Raw genomic sequence first — 22,406 nt, forward strand, 5'->3', positions numbered from 1 at the left:
TGTCAGCTATCTTGAGTCATGGGGGAGCCAGTTTAAGATGACATACAAATAAGGATGGCAGACCCAGAAAAGATAAAAAAAAAAAAAGGAGTCCAAGCTATTGATACTACCAAGTTACCTGGAACTTAGAAATGTACTAATATATCATAGTGTGTTAGTGTTAGCTGCTCAGTCGTGTCTGACTCTTTGCAACCCCATGGACTGTAGCCCGCCACGCTCCTCTATTCATGGGATTTTCCAGGCAAGAATACTGGAGTGGGTGGCCATTTCCTTCTCCAGGGGATCTTCCCAACCCAGGAATCGACCCTAGGTCTCCTGCATTGTAGGCAGATTCTTTACTCTCTGAGCCTAATGTATCTGTATTGTTTAAATAGTTTATAGGTTTTCTCTTACCTGTAGCTGAGAGCATTCTGATTAACATCCTGTATCAACAGTGCTCATTTATAGTTTCTGTCACCTGTAACTACCCTCATTTTCCTCCTCCCATTATCTCTAAAGCTACTAGAACTGACTGTCTGGCAGCAATATCACTTTTTCTCCTCCTAGCAGAGTAACTACAATCATCTACTGCTTTCCACTGCTGTTCTCTCTACAGGTGTTTGCTCTCAGGTCTCCCGCCTGCACCACTACAGTGCACTGGGCTTCTCCCCATGGCCAACACAATGACACAGCCAACAGAAAATCCTCAACCAGCATTTACTACATACTATGTGGAAGGCATGAAGGAGACTCTGTTCCAGTAAAAGTAAGATTTTCAAAACTTTTCCTGCCCTCAGGGAAATCACAGTCTGTATGATGTGGTAGAGATTTATTTATACCTCAATTTAAATTTATATACAATTATGCACAACTTTATATACAATTGATAAAGCACTTGTAATCAAGTGCTTTAATAGAAAAGTGAATAAGCAGAGGAGGATAAACTAATGCTGTCTCAATAATCCAGGAAGGCTGAAAAACTGGTATATAAAGTTTGGGGAATGCATTCCAGGAAGGGGTATCTGTAATTTTGCTCTGTGTCTTTCAAGTTTAGAAAAGGAAGTAAGAATACTCCAAAGAAACATTGGTAAGTGCAGATGACACCACCCTTATGGCAGAAAGTGAAGAGGAACTAAAAAGCCTCTTGAAGAAAGTGAAAGAGAGTGAAAAAGCTGGCTTAAAGCTCAACATTCAGAAAACGAAGATCATGGCATCTGGTCCCATCACTTCATGGCAAATAGATGGGGAAACAATAGAAACAGTGGCAGACTTTATCTTTTGGGCTCCAAAATCACTGCAGATGGTGACTGCAGCCATGAAATTAAAAGACGCTTACTCCTTGGAAGAAAAGTTATGACCAACCTAGACAGCATATTCAAAAGCAGAGACATTATTTTGCCAACAAAGGTCCGTCTAGTCAAAGGTATGGTTTTCCCAGTGGTCATGTATGGACGTGAGAATTGGACTGTGAAGAAAGCTGAGCGCTGAAGAATTGATGCTTTTGAACTGTGGTGCTGGAGAACACTCTTCAGAGTCCCTTGGACTTCAAGGAGATCCAACCAGTCCATTCTGAAGGAGATCAGCCCTGGGATTTCTTTGGAAGGAATGATGCTGAAGCTGAAACTCCAGTACTTTGGCCACCTCATGCGAAGAGTTGACTCACTGGAAAAGACTCTGATGCTGGGAGGGATTGGGGGCAGGAGAAGGGGACGACAGAGGATGAGATGGCTGGATGGCATCACTGACTCGATGGACATGAGTTTGAGTGAACACCGGGAGATGGTGATGGACAGGGAGGCCTGGCGTGCTGCGATTCATGGGGTCGCAAAGAGTCGGACACGACTGAGCAACTGAACTGAAGGCAGTAAAATAAAGCAAAAGAAAAAATTCTTTGAAGACGATAAAAGCTTGAGCATGTTCATATACTGTAGGGAAGGCTAAAGATAGAATCCTGGTGAATATCAACAATTAAAAGCTAAGGAGAAAAGGGTCCTTTGAAGGAGAAACAGGAGAGGCCCACAGACTTTAAATCAAGAGAAAGTGGTTATCATAGATCATAACAGAGAATTTCACGGAGTGAATGGCTGGTAATGTCAAACACTTGGTAATCAAGTAAATAAGGCTGAAATTGGTAACAGGAATGCTGAAAAGAGGCAATCGCAGTCAGGGGCTGCGAGAAACAGCTTGATTCCAATGTGGTGAAGAGGGCACACAGCAAGGAAGAGCCTTCACAGGTAAATGCTCTTTTATAGAAGGAAAGTTATCAAGGCAAGGGAAAAGTGAAGGTGGGAGATAGAGGAAAAATCTTTTTACCTTTTCAGATGAGAGGACAGGAGGCTGAGGTTGGAAGTTTAATTTGCAGAGTTGAAGGCAGTGGAGGAAGGGAGTTTAGTGAGGCAATGAGATCCCTGAAAGCTGCTCAGAGCACCCACGTGGAGACTGGCCTTGACAGCACAAGAGCTATCCCCTTCCCAAAGGATGAAGGTGATGGGTAAGGGCCCCTCTGAGGGAGAAAGAGAAACAAGGAAATGACGGCGTTCCTAGTGGGGAAGTAAGTCTGGTGAGTAAGACTGGGTCTCAGAGCGGGGAACACACAGTGCTTGGGAGAAGGTAGGTAGAGGGTTAAGTGGGAGAAAGCCTCACGTTTCTGAATGTGACTGCGGGGGACAGAGATTTGGATTGTGTGGAAATAGCAGTATCAGTATTTCAGAACAGCTCTGATACAAAGTAGTGAATGTCAGGGCAGGCCTTGGCCTCAGGCAGTGTCGGAGAGGTGGTGGTCATATTCTATCAGCCACTGGGGACTGATTTACAGTGACTGAGAGCAGCACAGGCTGGAACTCCTGGTGTGGTGGCTGGTGCTTTTTCTACGTATTCTTAACCTCTTTTCAACATGGCATGTACCTCTTCTTTTCAATCCAAAGAGACTAACTGCCTTCTCAAAGACTGATAACATTAATCGCTAATTCCAGTAGAAATTATTATTTCGATTTTTATACTGCATTTGATGTTACTGGCCTCTCCTTTAGATTTTACAAAAACATACTCTCTCTGGTGTTACTTCAACCAAGCCATTCTTGCTTACGAGTTATGTTTGTTGGATGAGTGTGAAATGGCATTCAATTATCAGATTATACTACTACCCCAGCTTTCCTGCACCAAGGTCCCAGTGGTGAGTTCAAGGTCCCAATATAAACCTCAAAACCCCCTCCTCTCCAAGTTTTCCCTTGTATTGTATTCTTTGTTACACGTCCAGCTAACATAATGGTTCCCTTGAGAGTGGGGACCAGGTCTTACTTGTGTATCACTCCCCTAGAATATAATTTTTAAATAATTACAAATATATATTTAAGAATAACTAAGCAGGGCTTCCCTGGTACTTCAGCCGGTAAAGAATTTGCCTGCAATGCAGGAGAACCCAATTTGATTCCTGGGTTGGGAATGTCCCCTAGCGGACAGCATGGTAAACCATTCTATTATTCTTGCCTGGAGAATCCCTATGGACAGAACAGCCTGGCGGGCCACAGTCCATGGGGTCACAAAGAGTTGAACATGACTGAGCAACTAAGCACAGGAGAGCACCAGTAACATTAAAGTTGATTTTTCTGAACCATTTATCTAAGTATTATGCATGACTTGCTTTTCTTTCCTGTAACATTTACTTTAAAAATAAGTCTTAATGCATGCAATTAAAAATTCTTTAACATAAATTCTGTAATCAGATTAATAAATGTACTATATGCACGTAACAGAAATAGTTAAGAAAAATAAAACATGAAAAAGTTACAAAGTAATGAGTTCTGAGTAAAAAAGTCATCTGAGATAGTATTTCTTTGTAAATTCTTCTAATATGTTTAATATTAGGTATTCAAGTATCTTTTGTACAGCAAGCAGCAAAATGAACTTTAATTCTGGGGAATATGCCTGAAAAATAAATGTAACTTTTATAATTCCTATTATAAGAAATGAAATTACTTATTCATAGCTGTGCCAATGTAATCTTCCCTTGAGTCTTATATTAATGACAACTCTGACCACATATCTTTTCAATATTTCTGCAAGAGAAACTGTTCACCTTTTTCATCTGCTTCTGTGAAAGTACTTTCCAAGATGCAACATAAAACAGTGGACATAAAACATCATTAACAGCTATGGCCCCTATCCACTTGCTTGTGTACATATACCAGAGTCAGAATTTTTAGTTTAAAATAAAAAACAGAATGGCAGCATATTCCAAGCTACTCTGTCACTGAACCTGCAGTAGAAATTAACTTTAAAATTGGCTAGGTGGAGACCAGTCCTGGGTGTTCATTGGAAGGACTGATGCTGAGGCTGAAACTCCAATACTTTGGCCACCTCATGCAAACAGTTGACTCATTGGAAAAGACCCTGACGCTGGGAGGGATTGGGGGCAGGAGGAGAAGGGGACGACAGAGGATGAGATGGCTGGATGGCATCACCAACTCGATGGACATGAGTTTGGGTGAACTCTGGGAGTTGGTGATGGACAGGGAGGCCTGGTGTGCTTCAATTCATGGGGTCGCAGAGGCGGACATGACTGGGTGACTGGACTGAACTGAATTGAGGTGATAAAACATAGCGGTATAAGAATATTTGGTTTTTGTGGGAGGTACAGACTACAGAGGTGGCTGGTGCTCAGAGGTTAAAGCGTCTGCCTCCAATGCAGGAGACGCGGGTTCGATCCCTGGATCGGGAAGATCCCCAGAGAAGGAAATGGTAATCCACTCCAGTATTCTTGCCTGGAGAATCCCACGGACGGAGAAGCCTGGTAGGCTTCAGTCCACGGGTTGCAGAGTTGGACACGACTGAGCGACTTCACTTTCACAGATTACTGGAGGGAGGGGCTTCCGAGGTGGTGTTAGTGATAAAGAACAAGACTACCACCAATGCAGAAGATATGAGACATGGGTTCAATCCCTGGAGAATCCCATGGATAGAGGAGCCTGGAGGGCTACAGTCCATAGAGTAGAAAAGAGTCGGAAAAGACTGAAGCAACTCAGCACACACGCAGACTTCTGGGTATAAGACAGGCTACAATGATATACTGTACAACACAGGGAATATAGCTAATATTTTGTAACAACTATAAACGGACTGTAACCTTTAAAAGTATTAGACTATCTGGTTTTTGTCCATGAGTTTCAAAAGGCTTCAAAAACCACTTGGGGTTTATATTAAAAAAAAAAAAAACTCAAAAATATACATGCATCCAATGTTCACAGCAGCGTTATTTACAATTGCCAAGGTATGGAGGCAACCTAAGTGTCCATCAACAGATGAATGAATAAATAACATGTGGTATATGTATATACAATGGAATACAACTCAGTCATAAACCATAAAAAGGAATGAAAATTTGCCATTTTCAGCAACATGGGTGGACTTGGAGGGCATTATGCTACATTAAGTAAGACAAAGACAAATATTGCATGGTATCACTTATGTGGACTCTAAAAAGTGCAACAAACTAGTGAATGAAGAAGCAGTAAACAGGTTCACAGATACGGAGAATGAACTAGTGGTTAGCGGTGGGAGGGTGGGGGGTGGGGGAGAGAGGCACAATACAGGTGTAGAGGATTTATAGAGTTATTGTGAGATATGAAATCATGTGTGTGAAACTTAAAAATTGTAAAGCGGCATAGAATTTAAAGAATCTTTTATTCAAAACAATGTTAACAAAAAAAAACCTTGCAATATCCTGATTGATGGGTGTCTTTGTTATGCTAATGAGAGGGCTCTTTCTGGGCCTTTGGATTGCTTCCAGATGGGATCACCATAAAGACCAATCTTCTGATTAGAAGGCTGGAACATCCTCTCAGGAGGGGAGGACGGCAGCACACTAGCCTCAACCATGTGGTCAATGAATTCATCAATCCTGCTTAATCATAAGACTCCATACACAAACTGCAGACCCCCAACTTCAGCACAGACTCCAAGTCAGTACTGGTGGGGTGCCGTGCCAGGACTGCACAAACTGCCTTCTGACTGGCCCGGGCGTGTCCTCCATTGGGCTGTCCCTGAACTGCGTCCTTTTAAATAAAACAGTAATCATAAGGCTGGTGCTTTTAGGGAGTTGAGTCATCCAGGTGAACTACTGACCCTGAGAGGGCTGCAGGACGCCCACCTGAGCAGGCAGAAGTGTGGGGAGACTGGGGCCCTCCCAGAAGCTGCTGTCTGAAGGAAGGGCAATCTATTGGGGGTCCTGCCCTTTAACTTGGGAGATCTGATGGAACTGCACTCTGGAATGGAATTGAAATGAATTCTGAGGTGAAATGAATGTAAGACACTGAGGTGACATCAGAGAACTGATCTCAAAACACAGACACCAAAAGCATAAGTGACGAAAGGAAAAAAAACAGGCTTTCGTCAAAATTTAAAACTGTGTTTCAAAAGATACCACAAAGAAAGCAAAGAGACATCCCAGTGAAAGGGAGAAAACACTTGCAAATCATACATATGATAAGGAATGTGTCTATAATATAGAGAGCACACATAACTACAATAAAATGGCAAATGCCCCAATTAAAAAACAGGCTAAGAGTCTATATAGGCCTTTCTTCAAAGAAGATATACAAATGGCCAACACACACAAAAAATGCTGAATATCACTGGTCATCAGCAAATAACAACTGCAATGAGGTATCATTTCACATGTACTAGAATGGCTATAATCAAAAGGACAATAATAAGCAGCATCGTGAGGATCTGGAGAAATTAGAACCTTCATACCCCGCTGGTGGAATGTAGAATGTTGGATCATATGATATCTCTATATTTAACCTTTTGTGGAATTGCTAGATTCCTCTCTAATAAAGTGTAAGAGGTTTCTTTTTGGGGATGATGAAAATGTTCTGAAATTAGATAGTGGTAACGATTACACAACTGTGTGTGTGTGCAACAACTCTGAATATACTAAAACTCCTTGAATGGGATGTGTGAAGTCTATCTTAAAAGTGTTACTTAAAAAAAAATTGACTAGGCAAAATTTATTTGGGAAGTTATTTTAAAAGATAAACATTCAAATAATATTTAACCTTACTTTTTTTATATTTGTCTTTAGAAAGCAATTTGAGATACACATAGACATATATATGTGTGTGTGTGGTGTTGTTTAATTGCTAAGTCATAACTGACTCTTTTGTGATCCCACGCTAGGCCCCTCTGTCCATGGGATTTCCTAGGCAAGAATACTGGAATGGATTGCCATTTCCTTCTCCAGGGGATCTTCCTCACCCAGGGATTGAGCCCATGTCTCGTGCATTGGCAGGCGGGTTCTTTACCACTGAACCACCTGGGAAGCCCATATGTGTGTGTGTGTGTATACATATATATGTAAAAATATATATGTGTGTGTGTGTGTGTATGATGAGATGGTTGGATGGCATCACCGACTTGATGGACACGAGTTTGAGCAAGCTCCGGGAGTTGGTGATGGACAGGGAAGCCTGGAGAGCTGCAATCCATGGGGCTGCAAATGAGTTGGACACGACCGAGTGACTGAACAGATATATATAAACACATACGTGTATGTTATATATAATACACATACATATATAGGACCTTAATTTCTTCCTTCCCCAACTGCTTTCATCCCCCTTCTCAAAGCTTAAGCTCCAGCGTCAGTGGTTTAGAAAGCAGTTGGGGAGTGAGTTGGGTCAGAGCCTGGTCATCAGTTAATCCAGTCCTGAACATCCAAGTGTTGTAAATCCAGATTAACAAAGATAGTTAATTCTTCTTTCAGTCGGACTGACATACCCAGTATTCTTAAAGCATACCCCTCCAAAGAAATTTAATACAGCTAAAGTTTTATTAAACTTCTATAAATTAAAATTGGGGAAGCAATCAAACAAATCACAATGTTACTAAAAGCACAGCCACACTTTGAAATTGGTTGTGGTTCTCTTTTTCCTAATTTTAAATGCAAAATCAGTGAATGCTAGTAATACACAGTATGTAATAGCATTTATTTCTGCTTCTCATTCACTGGAACTATAACAACTACTGAAGCTGAAGCTCCAACACTTTGGCTACCTGATTCGAAGAGCTGACTCACTGGAAAAGACCCTGATGCTGGGAAAGATTGAAGGCAGGAGAAAGGGACGACAGAGGATGGTTGACATCACCAACTCAATGGACATGAGCAAACTCCAAGAGACGGTGAAGGACAGGGAAGCCTGGTGTGCTGCAGTCCATGGGGTTGCAAAGAGTGAGACAAGAACAACTATAGCACCTTTTAACAATGCTAATAAATGATTTCTAAGCATTCCTACGTTTTTCTTCAAAGTACACATCTAAGTATCTTTCCAAAGTCTCTTGATCATTTGTTACTTGAAAAGGCTCCCTTTCATCCCAAGAGGTCAAACAAGTTGGTAGCTTACTCCTTTTTAAATGAAGTCAAAACTTACACCTATGAGAGAGCAAGATAGTTTGAAAAAAGAGGGAATACTGCAAAACCTGGGGCCACACTTTCAGATAACTATCACTCAGACTGGTAATGGACATGAGTGGATCAAGTCAAGTGTGATGTAATAAAAAGCAGTGAAGAACAGTAGGAGATTTAACAGCATGATATCCTGAAGGCATGCCCTTTCAGCCAACTGGTCAACATGTAATAAGGGCCTTGTAATTCCAGATCCTCTCATTTTGCCCAAAGACCCAGAAATCTGGATTTTTATGGGAACTCTTAAATGTTAACAATATAAGGAAATTTGACCCCCATTCCTTTTCTGATTACTTATAGTTTCTGTCAAGGGCTAATTTTCAGCTTGGTTTCTCTACAACAGGCACCACATTGACTGGAGTATCAAATGTTAGTTCTGCTGTATTTACTTAACCCTGAAGTTCTAAGTTCTATTGCAAGTTCACAGCAATACTGCAGATTAAAAAGTACCACAAATTACTGCAAACAGCTCTAGGGTCTGATGACACTCATTCTAGGTGTGGTTCATAAGGAAATAAGCCTAGACTCCTCGCCTCACAAACTTTCCCATTTAAGTGTACTTAGCAGAACTCCCGGAGAAGACACTCAGGTACTCTTGCCTGGAAAATCCCATGGACAGAGGAGCCTGGTAGGCTGCAGTCCATGGGGTCGCGAAGAGTCGGACACGACTGAGCAACTTCACTTTCACTTTTCACTTTCATGCATTGGAGAAGGAAATGGCAACCCACTCCAGTGTTCTTGCCTGGAGAATCCCAGGGATGGGGGAGCCTGGCGGGCTGCCGTCTATGGGGTCGCACAGAGTCGGACACGACTGAAGCGACTTAGCAGCAGTAGCAGCAGAACTCCATCCCCTCCACCCCCTACCCCCACCAGCTTTAGGACAGAGTCTCTCAGGTATAAACTCCCAGGAAAGTTTCCAAAAAACACTTTTAAATCTAACACCTGACACAAACTTGGGCTTCTACTCCATAATACAACCATGTCTTAATATTAAAGCTGTCCCGTTCTCAATAAAATTTATCACGTTTACTTTGTGGCTTCACATAGCCCTGTAGGACAATGTTCCCTTATTCCAGGTCGACCAAACTGAGAAGCAAAGAGAGTTCTACCAAGTAAAGCTTTTTTCCCCCTGAAAGTCAAGGGCCCCTCCTGGAATTCAGAGATTCAGGGAGTGATGCATAAGTAATACCACCCTTAAAGACTATATCTTAACATCAGTATTCTGCAAGGGCTTGGTGAAGGGGGGCTGTTTCGTGATTTAGTGAAGACAGCCATTTTTGGTTCAACGCATCCTTTAGCCTTAGGACCATTATACATGTTTTCAGATTTAACACACTACATTTTTCAACCTCCTGTGCCTTGGAGGCATCGCACAGCACTTGTCTATCACCTCCGATGGACGACAGGAAGGATTCTTCTCTCCCTCGTCATTCCCTCCAGCACAAACTCGTCCTGGGTCTTCTCACAAAGATCCTTCTCCTCAAAGGCTGCAGGCCGGGCAACGCCTCTCGGCGCAGCAGCGGCGGGAGGAGGAAGGAGGAGGAGGAAGAAAGCGGGTCCTCGGGACGTCGGTCGGCGGGAAGCTCCGCAAGCAGCAGCGGGAGGGGTCCGGTCTTCCGGAAGGGTCCGGCCCAGCGGGGAGGCTCACGGAGCGGCCGGTTCCGCTCGCCCCACACCCGAGACCGGCAGAGCCCCGAGGCGGGGCGGGAGGAGGTCTGCTCCGGCCGCGGAGATGCGGGGCGAGAGCCACGAAGGACCGGCCGGACCCTGCGCATCCGGCCCCCCACCCCCCGCGCCGCTCAGACAGCACAAAGGACCGCGGCCACTCGGCCGCCCCCGGCTCCCTCACCTGTGCCCGGCGGCCAAGCCTCCGAAGCCGCCTCGCCACTGGGAGAAGCGCTACGCGGCAACGCGCCGCCGCCGTAAGACGACGACGCACGGCGGCCTGACGGGCGACGACTGCTCGGGGGAAGCCGCTTGGGCCTCCGGGTTCGGCTCCCGGGCGCGAGCCCCGCCCCCCGGCCGCGCCCCGCCCCTGCCCCAGACCGGCGAGGGGCCCGGATGTTCCCTCCTCAGGGGCCCCAGGCCCCGCCTTTTCTCGGATTTTGCCCAGACCGTCCGCCCCCCACCCCTTCCAAATCCGCTCGTGGTCCTCCGCGGCGCAGGGAGAGTCTCGCCAGCTCCCGGGCGGCTAGAGCGTCCGCCCGCGCTCTGTCGCGTTCCAGGTGACGGCGCCGCGGAGGCTGTCGGGAAGTAGGCGGGGTGACGTGAGGTGGACGAGCCCGCGGCGGGTTTGCCGAGCTCTGTGGCCGGCGCTGGCAGGAGCGAGGGCCGGGGCTCCCGGAGCCGGAGGTGGAGCGGGGCGGCGCGCGGCCGGGGCCATGACGGGCAATGCCGGGGAGTGGTGCCTCATGGAGAGCGACCCCGGGGTCTTCACCGAACTCATTAAAGGATTTGGTGAGAGCCAGGGGGGCAGTCCTGGGCCGGTGGCGGGTTACGGGAGGAGGCCGGAGCTGGGCACGAGCGCTTCTCTGCGGCTCCGGTGGCCTGGCGTCTGAAAGGAGGCGACTCCCGAACCCTGGAGTCGGGGAGAGGCGGGGGAAAGGCAGGGCTTCAGCCCCGGCAAGTCGCGTTTCCGTGGCGATCTGAGAGCCACATCTCGGGGACAAGAACGTGTACCCGGGATTCGACACTCCAGGACTGGATTCGCTGGCCCGAGCCCTCCGCCCCGGCTGCCACTTTTACGCCTTGGAAGCCTCCTCTTTCCACCCCTGGGCGCCCCCATCCCGGGCAGGTGTGTCCAGGTGCGCGTCTCGGGGCATCGGTCCTGCAGAAAAAAAGTCAGGTGTGCCATGTCGAGGGTGGAGGTCCAGGGCCCCAAGCTGCCCGGGAACCTGACATCCGAGTCATTCGAAGCAGAACCCGTCGAGTGTGTGTGATCGGCCCTGCGGCCGTCCGCGCGGGCTGGCTACACGGAACGCGCGGGCCACCTCGCTCGTTCAGCTCGTTGTCGCTTCCGGGAGTGTGCATTCTCCAGCGAGTGTTCTAGAGGCCACATGCTTGCCTCCTAATTGCTTTCTGACTCTATTCCTTGTCTCTGGTCCCAAGTAACCAACGTATTCGACTTGATGGCCTTCTCTGCCATTCTTGTTGCCTGTTCTCTACCTTGGTAGTAAGTTTATTTTTATCGGTTACATTTTTAAAAAGTATTATTCATTTTAGCTAGTATGTTATTAAAACTTGTACTGAAGGTAGAAATTCAGCATTGATATGTATACTGTTTGTCCTGCGTCCATGCTCAGTCGCTTCAGTTGTGTCTGACTCTTTGTGACCACATGGACTGTAGCCTGCCAGGCTCCTCTGTCCATGGAATTCTCCAGGCTGGGATACTGGAGTGGGTTGCCATGCCCTCCTCCAGGGGATCTTCCCGATCCAGGACTTGAACCCGTATCTCTTGCGTCTCCTGCGTTGCAGGCAGGTTCTTTTCCCACTGAGCCACCAGGAAGCCCACTGTTCGTTGTACATAGCTATTTGAAATACCATTTATCACGCATATATTGTTTACCTACTGTATATCTCAGACATATTGGTAGGGTTTCGGTATTTTTAGTCTGAAGAACTGACTGACAGTATATAATGTGGCATATTAACTGCTGCCTTAGAGTATTAACACACAAGTCCTGGAAGAACACAGGCAGAAGGAAAGGCATAAACAGTAGTGATATTAAAGTATGTGACTTAGGGAACAACTGCTCAGTCCTGTCGGTTAGCTCCGTTCTTTACCACTAGCGCCACCTGAGAAGCCTAGGGAAGGGGCTGGGGAAGTGACTAAAACAGTAACAGATTAGGAGTATTTGAATCCCAAACTGAAAAGATAAACTGAGGCCCAATTGTGTGCCATGCTGTGTTGTGTGGATTGGCCTGTAATCCCCCGGGACTGAACTGTCAGCTATTTCAATGCTGAAATGATATTTCTATAATTGAAAAACATTTACTACATGTAGTGTGCAGTACACTGGAGTGGAATGAAGTGAGAGACTAGGAAACTCTTAAGATGGTCAGAATCTGAAAAGATTAGCTCGATATGAAGTAGTGATTTGGAGAGGAGGTAGTCAATAATTTTGGCTTTATTTAAGTCCACAGGACAGTTAACTGGTGGGATAAAGCGGGAAAGGTGATAATAACTTTAGTCTCTAGCTTCAGTTCAGTTCAGTCTCTCAGTCGTGTCTGACTCTTTGTGACCCTGTGAATTGCAGCATGCCAGGCCTCCCTGTCCATCACCAACTCCCGGAGTCCACCCAAACCCATGTCCATTCAGTCGGTGATGCCATCCAACCATCTCATCCTCTGTCGTCCCCTTCTCTGCCTGCCCTCAATCTAGCTTAGGAGACTGGTGAAGTAAAAGAGAAGAGTAGGCTTGATGGACAAGGAAATAGGTTCAACTTTGGACATACACTGAATTTGAAATGTGCACAGTTTTACCATGAACTTTTACCTTCAAAACCTTAACTATTATGACATATTAAAGTTAACCTTAAAAAATGTTGTACCAGACAAGTTTGCTTATTTTAAATTTAGTTCATTCTACTAACGGCTGTTGCTTCACTTTCATATGTGCAGAAAGCTTGGAATTGAAAGTGGTTTAAGTAAAGTCATGTATAAGAGTGGAGAAGGCAAAGGCACCCCACGCCAGTACTCTTGCCTGGGAAATCCTGATACGGAACCGCACCTCCTGTACCTGCACTTGTGAAAAGTGAAGTGAAATGATTGGCTCAATTAGCAGGAGAACTTTGCCAAAAGTTAAATGATGGAAGTTGTTCATCGTTATCAGCTGGTTCAAAGAGACAAAAAGTTTATTTCTGTCTTTTTTTTCCCCTCATTCACGTCATGGATTTAAAAAAGCTTTTGGAAGTTTATTATTTCAAAAGTGAAACATCTTACTGTTTTATAGGTGGTACTGTAGTTTTAAGTTTCTTCGCTGAAGGGGAAATTGTGAATTCAGTGATTATATAATTAAAAATTCTGGTGGAATATAACATCAGGGTAAAACAAAGTTCTTGTGTTAAGAAACTGATGGAGCAGAACTATATTTTTAATTGATACAGTGCATACATGATTAATAAATTGAGTAAAACAAACTATGATAGTCTACCAATTAAAAATAGAAGCCGTAAATTTCTGCTTCTACCCAGGATAGAGTATCAGGGACTGGATTTAGTACAGCAAATCAATGACCCCAGCTTTCCCTTCAATAAACTAGAAAAAGAAGGGCAGATTAAACCTATAGTAAGCAGATAAAAGGAAATAATAGAGATCAGGGTTGAAGTTAGTAAAACAGAAAAGAGAAGAATAGTGGAGAAAGTCAATGAAACCAAAAGCTGTTGTCTCAAAGATCAGTAAAATGGATAAACCTCTAGTCAGACTGATCGGAAGAAAGGAGAGGAGAAAGATGATGAATATCCAGGAATAAGAGAGATGATATCATTACAGATTCTATAGATATTAAAAGGATAAGTGAATATTCTAATAAATATTTGTGCAAATAAATTGACAACTTAGCTGACGTGTACAAATTTCTTTAGACACAAATTACCAAAGCTCACTCAAGAAGTAATTGATAAACAGTATAGCCTTATGTGTTTTTAAAAAATTGAAATTGTAATTTAAAATTTTCCCGTAAGGAAAACTCTATCCAAAATGTCATCACTAGTAAATTCTTGCAAGTATTTAAGGAATAAGTAATACCATTTCTACACAGACTTCTCCAGAGACATTGGAGAAGAAGTACTCCTTATGTCATTTTATGATGGTCAGCATTAATTTTAACACGGAAACCAAAGACATTGTAAGAAAAGGAAACTGCAGACCCGTATCTATTGTCAACATAGACACAAACATTCTAACCAAAATATTAGCAAATCAAATCCAATAATATATTAAATAGACAGTATGTCATGAGTGAGAGGGGTTTATCCCAGGAATTCAGGGTTGGTGTAACATTTGGGATTCAATGTAATTCACCGTATTAAATAAGAAAAACCATACGATTAGATTATCTCAATAATAGCAAAAGACATTGGACAAAAATCCAACATCTGTTAAGAATTACAAAGTGTTAGGTTTTAGCCTACTTGCCAGCCAGCAAATGAGCCTGCCACTGTTTTATAGATGCTGGTAGACAGCTTCAGCTATAGAGGTAAATAATAGTATTACTCATGGCACGGTAGTCAGCAGGAGATTCATGTTTGCATTGGTGCCCTTATCCTTTGAGTCCATGGGAGTGAAGGTAACGCCACAGGCACGAGTTTCTGTCAGAGCTGAGGAACCCCTGACCTTTGGGAGCCTCAGCTTTAGAGTCTGCTTGCAAACTTGCTCAACCTTTGACTCTAGGGAGATGATATTATAGACAGCAGATCCGTCTTCTCTCTGCCCCACATGGGGGATACTATCCCTGATCTTCAAGTCTGTTTACTATTTTGACATTCTTGAAAAGACAGTTCTGAACGAACCTCGCAATTTCTCTCAGAAGACAAGCAGTAACAGTAGAAACTGATTGAGAATTGTCTCCCAATACAATCTGTCCTTTCTTACTATACCAAATATGCCATTCCATCAGCTACTCTGATTAATTTGACTGGACCTGCAGGACTGGTATCAAATCTGTTTATCCCTTGGGATGTTTATGTTAGGAAGCCAGGTGACTTTCTCAAGTTTTTGTATTGGCCTTAAGGCTTAAGGCATTAAATCAGGCATAACAGTATGTATTAGTGATTGCACAGACCCTACCTTGGTCTGCAGGGAAGAAGTCTAAAACAGTTCCATCATCTACAACTCTGGCCCATGAGTTGAGGCGTATCTGAGGGATTCAGGGCCAGTGTGGTGTTTCCTTTACATGGATGTCTATTTCAAACACTCATGAGGTACACGTCTGTTATTGTGGGGAGGGAGAGAGGTGAGTTAATGCCTGGCATTTACACAAGAAATAAGAGAACAGTTGAGTGTGCATGCGGTACACTTGAAGTGAGTGTTGATTCCTATCTTTGGGACCTCCAAAAGGCACCTTCTTATGAGTGAAAGTTGCTCAGTTGTGTCCTACTCTTCGCGACCCCATGGACTGTACAGTCCGTGGAATTCTCTAGGACACAGTACTGGAGTAGCAGCCTGTCCCTTCTCCAGCAGATCTTCCTGACCCAGGAATCGAACCAGGGTCTCCTGCAGTGCAGGTGGATTCTTTACCAGCTGAGCTACCAGGGGTATACATTAATAGTGCCTCCAACTTAGGGCTCCTTGTTCATTTTTAATAACTGAGTTTAGTCCTTTTGGAGACTTTGCCTAAGAGTTGACCATATAGTTTTTCCTATTTTGTCGCATCACCAGTTGAATGGCATTTGTCTGTGCTGTGTAATAACTGAAAAAGATATTGGGGTTGGGAAAGATATCTGGGGCTGTTTTTTGTGGGAGGTGCATAAGCTGGCGCCATGCCTGCTGCTTCTGGTGGAGCTGTTTATACGGTCATGGGGTTGGCAATCAATGTGTCCAAGCTATTTGTTGAAAGATACCATTCCTAGCAGTCAATTAAATTTGAGTCACTGATAGTGGCTTAGTGTTAAAGAATCCACCTGCTAATTCAGGCAACACAAGAGATTCTGGTTCAATCCCTGGGTCGGGAAGAAGCCTTGAAGTAGGAAATGGCAACCCATTCCAGTATTCTTGCCTGAGAAATCCCTTGGACAGAGAAGCCTGGCAGGCTACAGTTCATGTGGTCACAGAGAGACACAACTGAGCACGCACAACAGTTTGGGAGTGCTTACCCAGAGTATTTTTCTTGGGGAAAAAGACTCCAGGTATGTTGTTAAGAAAATGATTTTTAAAATTAGTTTCTCAATAGAGCTCTTTTATGGAGCCACCAGCACTATAGTATAAATGTGTTTGTCAATATATAAATACTTTTAAACAGTTTAATGAATGAATTTAATTAAAAATTTATTTAATGTTTTATTAAGTAAAATCAGTTCAATAAAAGCAGTGTTCTGGTTTGAATGGCAGATTATTTGGTTATCCTATTTAAGGCCCAGGTTAGCTGTTCTTTAAAGTTTTTTTCCGACCTGCAGTGGTAGTCTGCTACCTCTTAACTTGCAGAACGCAGCCCATGTACCTTTCATATGCAAACTATGCAGCCTGCATAGTCTTTGAGTCATATATATGTGTTTCCTACTAGGTTGAAGTTCTTGTATGTGTCTCTGTGTGCTCATTGTGTCCCACTCTTTGCCACCCCATGGACTGTAACCCACCAGGCTTCTCTGTCCATGGGATTGTTCAGGCAAGAATACTGGAGTGGTTTGCCATTTCATTCTCCAGGGGATCTTCCCGACCTGGGGATCGAACCTGTGTCTCTTGCATCTCCTGCACTTGCAGGTGGATTCTTTACTGCTGAGCCATTGATTGGAAAAGCCCCAGGTTGAAGTTTTTAAATATTGTTAAAATATTTTATTATTTTCTGGCCTTGTTAGGACCTAATACCGTGCTTGACATATATTTTCAACCTGTGTTTGGTTGAATCACACATACAGAACCTATGGATACAGAGTGCTGAATGTATTTGTTAAATACCAGCAATTCATTAACTTTTTAAAGCTCAACTCCCACTCAACATTTTACTTAATAAATATTAGAGAAGTCAGCATGGTGATACTTTGTGCTTGGTATTTGAGAATGTATACCTCACTAGAGAATTTTGTGAATTAGATAAAGCAGGTAGTATTCTCATTTTAAACTTGAGGAAAGTGAGGCTCAAAGACATTTTCTTGCTAAAGGCAAAGAACTTAAAGGCATTGCTAGGATTACAACTTAGGCCTCTTGAGTCATTGATTATTTTTATTTCCATTATAACCTGCATGATTTGAAATTGAATGTACATAAAGGGATTATTGGACTTCCCTGGTGGCTCAGATGGTAAAGAATATACCTGCAATGCAGGAGACCCAGGTTCTTTCTCTGATTTGGGAAGATCCCCTGGAGAAGGGAATGGAAACCCACTGCAGTATTCTTGCCAGGAGAATTTAATGGACAAAGGAGCCTTTGGGCTACAGTCTATGGGGATTCAAAGAGTTGGACACGACTGAGCAACTAACACTTATACTTTTTCACAAGGCGATTATTCAGTTCAGTTCAGTCGCTCTTTAGCATCACTCCTTCCAAAGAACACCTAGGACTGATCTCCTTTAGAATGGACTGGTTGGATCTCCTTGCAGTCCAGGGGACTCTGAAGAGTCTTCTCCAGCAACACAGTTCAAAAGCATCAGTTCTTCGGTGCTTAGCCTTCTTCACAGTCCAACTCTCACATCCATACGTGACTACTGGAAAAACCATAGCCTTGACTAGATGGACCTTTGTCAGCAAAGTAATGTCTCTGCTTTTGAATGTGGTATCCAGGTTGGTCATAACTTTCCTTCCAACAAGTAAGCATCTTTTAATTTCATGGCTGCAGTCACCCTCTGCAGTGATTTTGGAGCCCCCCAAAATAAAGTCTGACACTGTTTCCACTGTTTTCCCATCTATTTCCCATGAAGTGATGGGACCAGATGCCATCATCTTCGTTTTCTGAATGTTGAGCTTTAAGCCAACTTTTTCGCTCTCCTCTTTCACTTTTATCAAGAGGCTTTTTAGTTCCTCTTCACTTTCTGCCATAAGGGTAGTGTCATCTCCATATCTGAGTTATTGATATTTCTCCCGGCAATCTTGATTCCAGCTTGTGCTTCTTCCAGCCCAGCATTTCTCATGATGTACTCTGTATATAAGTTAAATAAGCAGGGTGACAATATACAGCCTTGATGTATTCCTTTTCCTATTTGGAACCAGTCTGTTGTTCCATGTCCAGTTCTAACTGTTGCTTCCTGACCTGCATATAGATTTCTCAAGAGGCAGGTCAGGTGGTCTGGTATTCCCATTTCTTTCAGAATTTTCCACAGTTGATTGTGATCCACACAGTCAAAGGCTTTGGCATAGTCAAGAAAGCAGAAATAGATGTTTTTCTGGAACTCTCTTGCTTTTTCCATGGTCCAGTGGATGTTGGCAATATTAGATAGATTAGAAACATCTATCTCCTTGTACATCAAGTTGAGTACTGTGTTTTCCTTTTGCAAAGATGTGTATGTGTTAAACATAAGGTTATTTAAACCGTGCCACCACTTGAAATTATACCTTTACAAAAGATTTTGGGACTCTTAATTCAGTGACTTTTGTCGTTGTGTTTTTGTGTGATATGTGCAATGTTTTAATGTTGGTCTTTTTATGGTAGATTTACAATAGCTTAACCAGTGTTAACAGTTGCATCAGTGCCCTTTTGTGCCCTTTCTTGTTACTTGTATAATTATAGGTTCAGTTTCATAAGGTTTTTTTTCCCCCAGCTTAATTATGTGGACATCTAGAAACCTGTTATACACATGTGGGTTGTTTCTAGTTCTTCTCTACTACAGATAGCATAGGGCTTCCTTGGTAGCTCATCTGGTGAAGAGTCCACCTGCAATTCAGGAGACCCCGGTTTGATTCTGGGGTCAGGAAGGTCCCCTGAGAAGGTATAGGCCACCCACTCCAATAATCTTGCCTGGAGAATCCCTGTGGACAGAGGAGCCTAGTGGACTACAGTCCATGGGGTCACAAAGAGTCGGACACAATAGAGTGACTATACGCACAAATAACGTAGTAACTCTGCTCGTACCTGTAACTTTAATACCTGAGTGGGTGCTAACAGATATTTGCTGAACAGAGCAAATTGTGGTAGTAAACGGTATAAATGCTCAAAGTCACAGAGTTGGTTGGTCGTTGGTCCAATTTTTTTTTTTTTTAACCACTCATTTTTGCAGTTGGTCTAAAGGCTTCTCCATCTCTGGCTGGAAAATAATCTGGAGTATTAGAAAAATGCCCAGACTTTGGAACCAGGCATGTTTTAATTAGTTTTTTGGCATATGTTAGTTGTAGTGAATTTAGGCAAGACACCTACTATCCCTAAGCCTCTTTCACATAATACTTGTTTTGTAGGAGTTAGAGAAAATCCATTTAAAGCACTTGACCCATTGAAGTTATTGGTAAATATGACTTTTTTTTGGTTTTGTTTTTTTCTCATGATAATACTACTACCTGACATTTAGTGAACCCTAATAGTGTGTGAAAGTGTTAGTTACTCAGTCGTGTCTGACTGTGACCCCATGGACTGTAAGCCTACCAGACTCCTCTGTCCGTGGAATTCTCCAGGCAAGAATACTGGAGTGGGTTGCCATTTCCTTCTCCATAAAGTGTGTGAAGGCACTGTATTGAATGTATGTCATTCATAATAAATTATCTTACGAGATAATAAGTAATCTCCTTTATTCCTCACAACAGCTCTATGAGTATGGGGAGTGAGAAGGTCACTGGTAGTGGAGGCAGGGTTCAGACCCTGGCAATTTGGAGGCCACGTTTTAACATTACCACGATATGAACTAGTAGAGCTGGATTCTCCACCTTGGTTCTCTTGCCTTGTTGGGATTAGACACTTTGGGTTTGATAGTTATTTTGTTTTGACACTTTGGGCCAGGTAATTATTTGGTTTGGGGTGCTATCCTGTGCGTTGTAGGATGTTCAGCATCTCTGGCTTCTACCTACGAGTCGCTGCCCCCCCCACAAGTGACAATAGTGGCAGTAAAAGTGTCTTCAGACATTTTGAAACGTTCGTGAGGGAGGGGGGGTCATCTTGGTTGAGAACCACTGGGGGACTCTGATGTAGTTGACATTAAATTAAAATTTTAATTTGTATAGTATAAAATTTTAATTTAATTTGTATAGTGATTTGTATTTTAAAATGTATAGTATTGGAATTTTGGAAAGGGATCAGGACTGAATACGTGATCTGAAAGTCGCTGTTAAGTGGTAGTTACATATTCCCACTTTATGGATCAAGTGGACAATAAGGAAGAAAGAGAGCCATGGGCAGAATTGTGGAAACTTAGCAGCTGAGTGAAGAGGGTGGATGAAGAGGAGCCAGAGATAGAGAGAGACTGAGAAGGGACAGTCATGGGTGGTGCTTCAGTGAAAATCAATGGGCAAAGTTTTTAATATACTCCCTTTGTAAATAATTAGAAAATAGTAAAGAAAGGGCTGGGATTTGACTGTGAACTTGATCAGTTTTGCCATTTTAATTTGTCATGTCATATTGCCCCAAATGTGCATTTCTTTCTGTTGGTATTTTATTTAATGGTAAAGGGGAAAATGCATTGTTTTGTCTTCTGAAGAAATAATTTCTTATTTAAGGTTGCCGAGGCGCCCAAGTAGAAGAAATATGGAGTTTAGAGCCTGAGAATTTTGAAAAATTAAAGTAAGTATATTTTAAATTATGTTAAAAATATGTCTATACTTAAGCAAACTTAAGCCCATTATCTCCTTTATTTTTTTCAACTGTGTAAGGGGCTTCCGTCATAACTCAGTTGGTAAAGAATCCGCCTGCAATGCAGGAGACCTCGGTTTGATTCCTGGGTCAGGAAGATCCCCTAGAGAAGGGATAGGCTACCCACTCCAGTATTCTTGGGCTTCCCTTGTGGCTCAGCTGGTAAAGAATCCTCCTGCAATGTGAGAGACCTGGGTTCAATCCCTGGGTTGGGAAGATCCCCTGGAGAAGGGAAAGGGTAACCACTCCAGTATTCTGGCCTAGAGAATTCCACGGACTGTGTAGTCCATGGGGTCGCAAAGAATCGGACATGACTGAGTGACTTTCAAAAACAAAAAAAGGTCAATTTTATTCCCATTTTTATAACCAATAATCTATAAGTAATTCACAAGGGATTCAAAACTAGATCTGTGTAATTCCATATCAACAAAGTACTGATGGGTCAACTTTTTTTTTTTTTTAACAACATTCACTTTATAGATCAATAGTGTTAGAACGTGGAACACATTTTAACACAAACACAAAACACGTGAATAATAGGTCAGTCTACAAAACTGTATTTAATAGATAATGTACTTGGCTAACCCAATATATTGATAATAATTCAGAACTTTTTTCCCCTACGTTATTACATTGCCTCTTGGGGAGGTTTCAGTTCAGATTCCAAATGTTGATTCCCGGAAGTACCTTCCTCTTACCCCATCCTTCTGACTGGAGTCCCTTGTCTGAGTCTCTCCCTAACCCTGAAACCTCTGTGTCCACAAGCACCAACCCTGTATTACAGATGGAAGGCTAGAAGAGTTTTCGATGTGGGAAGCGTTCTTAGAGTCCTGGAATAGGGACTCTAGGGATATGCTTTTAATATCTTTGGTAAGGAAATAGTTTAACCACCCCCCCCCACCATTTTCTCCTTCCCCACAAAAGGAACAGTCATTTTGGATGGAGTAAGAGGATGATCAGGAAAGATTAATTAAAAGTGTATCATTTAACCTGTCTTTGCTGAATAGGAAAGAATTTGTTGTGTGGAAGGTAGTGGTGAAACACTGGAGAGACTGCTCACGTGGTGATTTAATTGTTCAGTGGTAACAACCATTGTAGGGAAGTGTGTGAGATGCAGCATCCATCCAGTAATTACATAGTTTGCAGTATATATGCCATCAGCTGATTTATCTGTAAGCATCCTACATGAACTTTGTTCCTGTATATTGGAATTCACTCTAGGGCTAACAACTTCTAGTTTTGCCGTGTTTGTTCTGTTTTTAAGTGAGGGTGACAAATGGTAGAACTGAATAATCCGCAGGTTTAAGAATATACCTTTCATTATAATTCCATTTTAATTGATGTAATTTTAAGTTTCGTTAGCCTTATCTTGGGCAACATTCTAGTAACTATGAGTAGCAACGCTGCTGCTGCTAAGTCGCTTCAGTCGTGTCTGACTCTGTGCGACCCCATAGATGGCAGCCCACCAGGCTCCCCTGTCCCTGGGATTCTCCAGGCAAGAACACTGGAGTGGGTTGCCATTTCCTTCTCCAATGCATGAAAGTGAAA

At 43.1% G+C, this 22,406-nt stretch overlaps 2 protein-coding genes across 5 annotated transcripts in view; one reads left to right on the top strand and one right to left on the bottom strand.

Moving 5' to 3' along the window:
* Window positions 1-10,460, bottom strand: part of TROVE2 (TROVE domain family member 2) — a 30,907-nt gene extending 20,447 nt beyond the window's left edge. For 2 of the 3 annotated variants that reach the window (XM_018060150.1, XM_018060148.1), the window contains exon 1: window positions 9,831-10,283. In XM_018060150.1, the coding sequence (XP_017915639.1) occupies window positions 9,831-9,871 (41 nt within the window). In that variant the 5' untranslated portion in view covers window positions 9,872-10,283. The other variant, XM_018060149.1, reaches the window with a different exon arrangement.
* Window positions 10,575-22,406, top strand: part of UCHL5 (ubiquitin C-terminal hydrolase L5) — a 47,489-nt gene continuing 35,657 nt past the window's right edge. For both annotated transcript variants that reach the window (XM_018060152.1, XM_005690458.3), the window contains exons 1-2: window positions 10,575-10,897; window positions 20,726-20,789. In XM_018060152.1, the coding sequence (XP_017915641.1) occupies window positions 10,822-10,897; window positions 20,726-20,789 (140 nt within the window). In that variant the 5' untranslated portion in view covers window positions 10,575-10,821. The remainder of the gene's footprint in view (window positions 10,898-20,725; window positions 20,790-22,406) is intronic.

The sequence above is a fragment of the Capra hircus genome, chromosome 16 (assembly GCF_001704415.2).
Source record: "Capra hircus breed San Clemente chromosome 16, ASM170441v1, whole genome shotgun sequence".
Lineage (NCBI taxonomy): Eukaryota > Metazoa > Chordata > Mammalia > Artiodactyla > Bovidae > Capra > Capra hircus.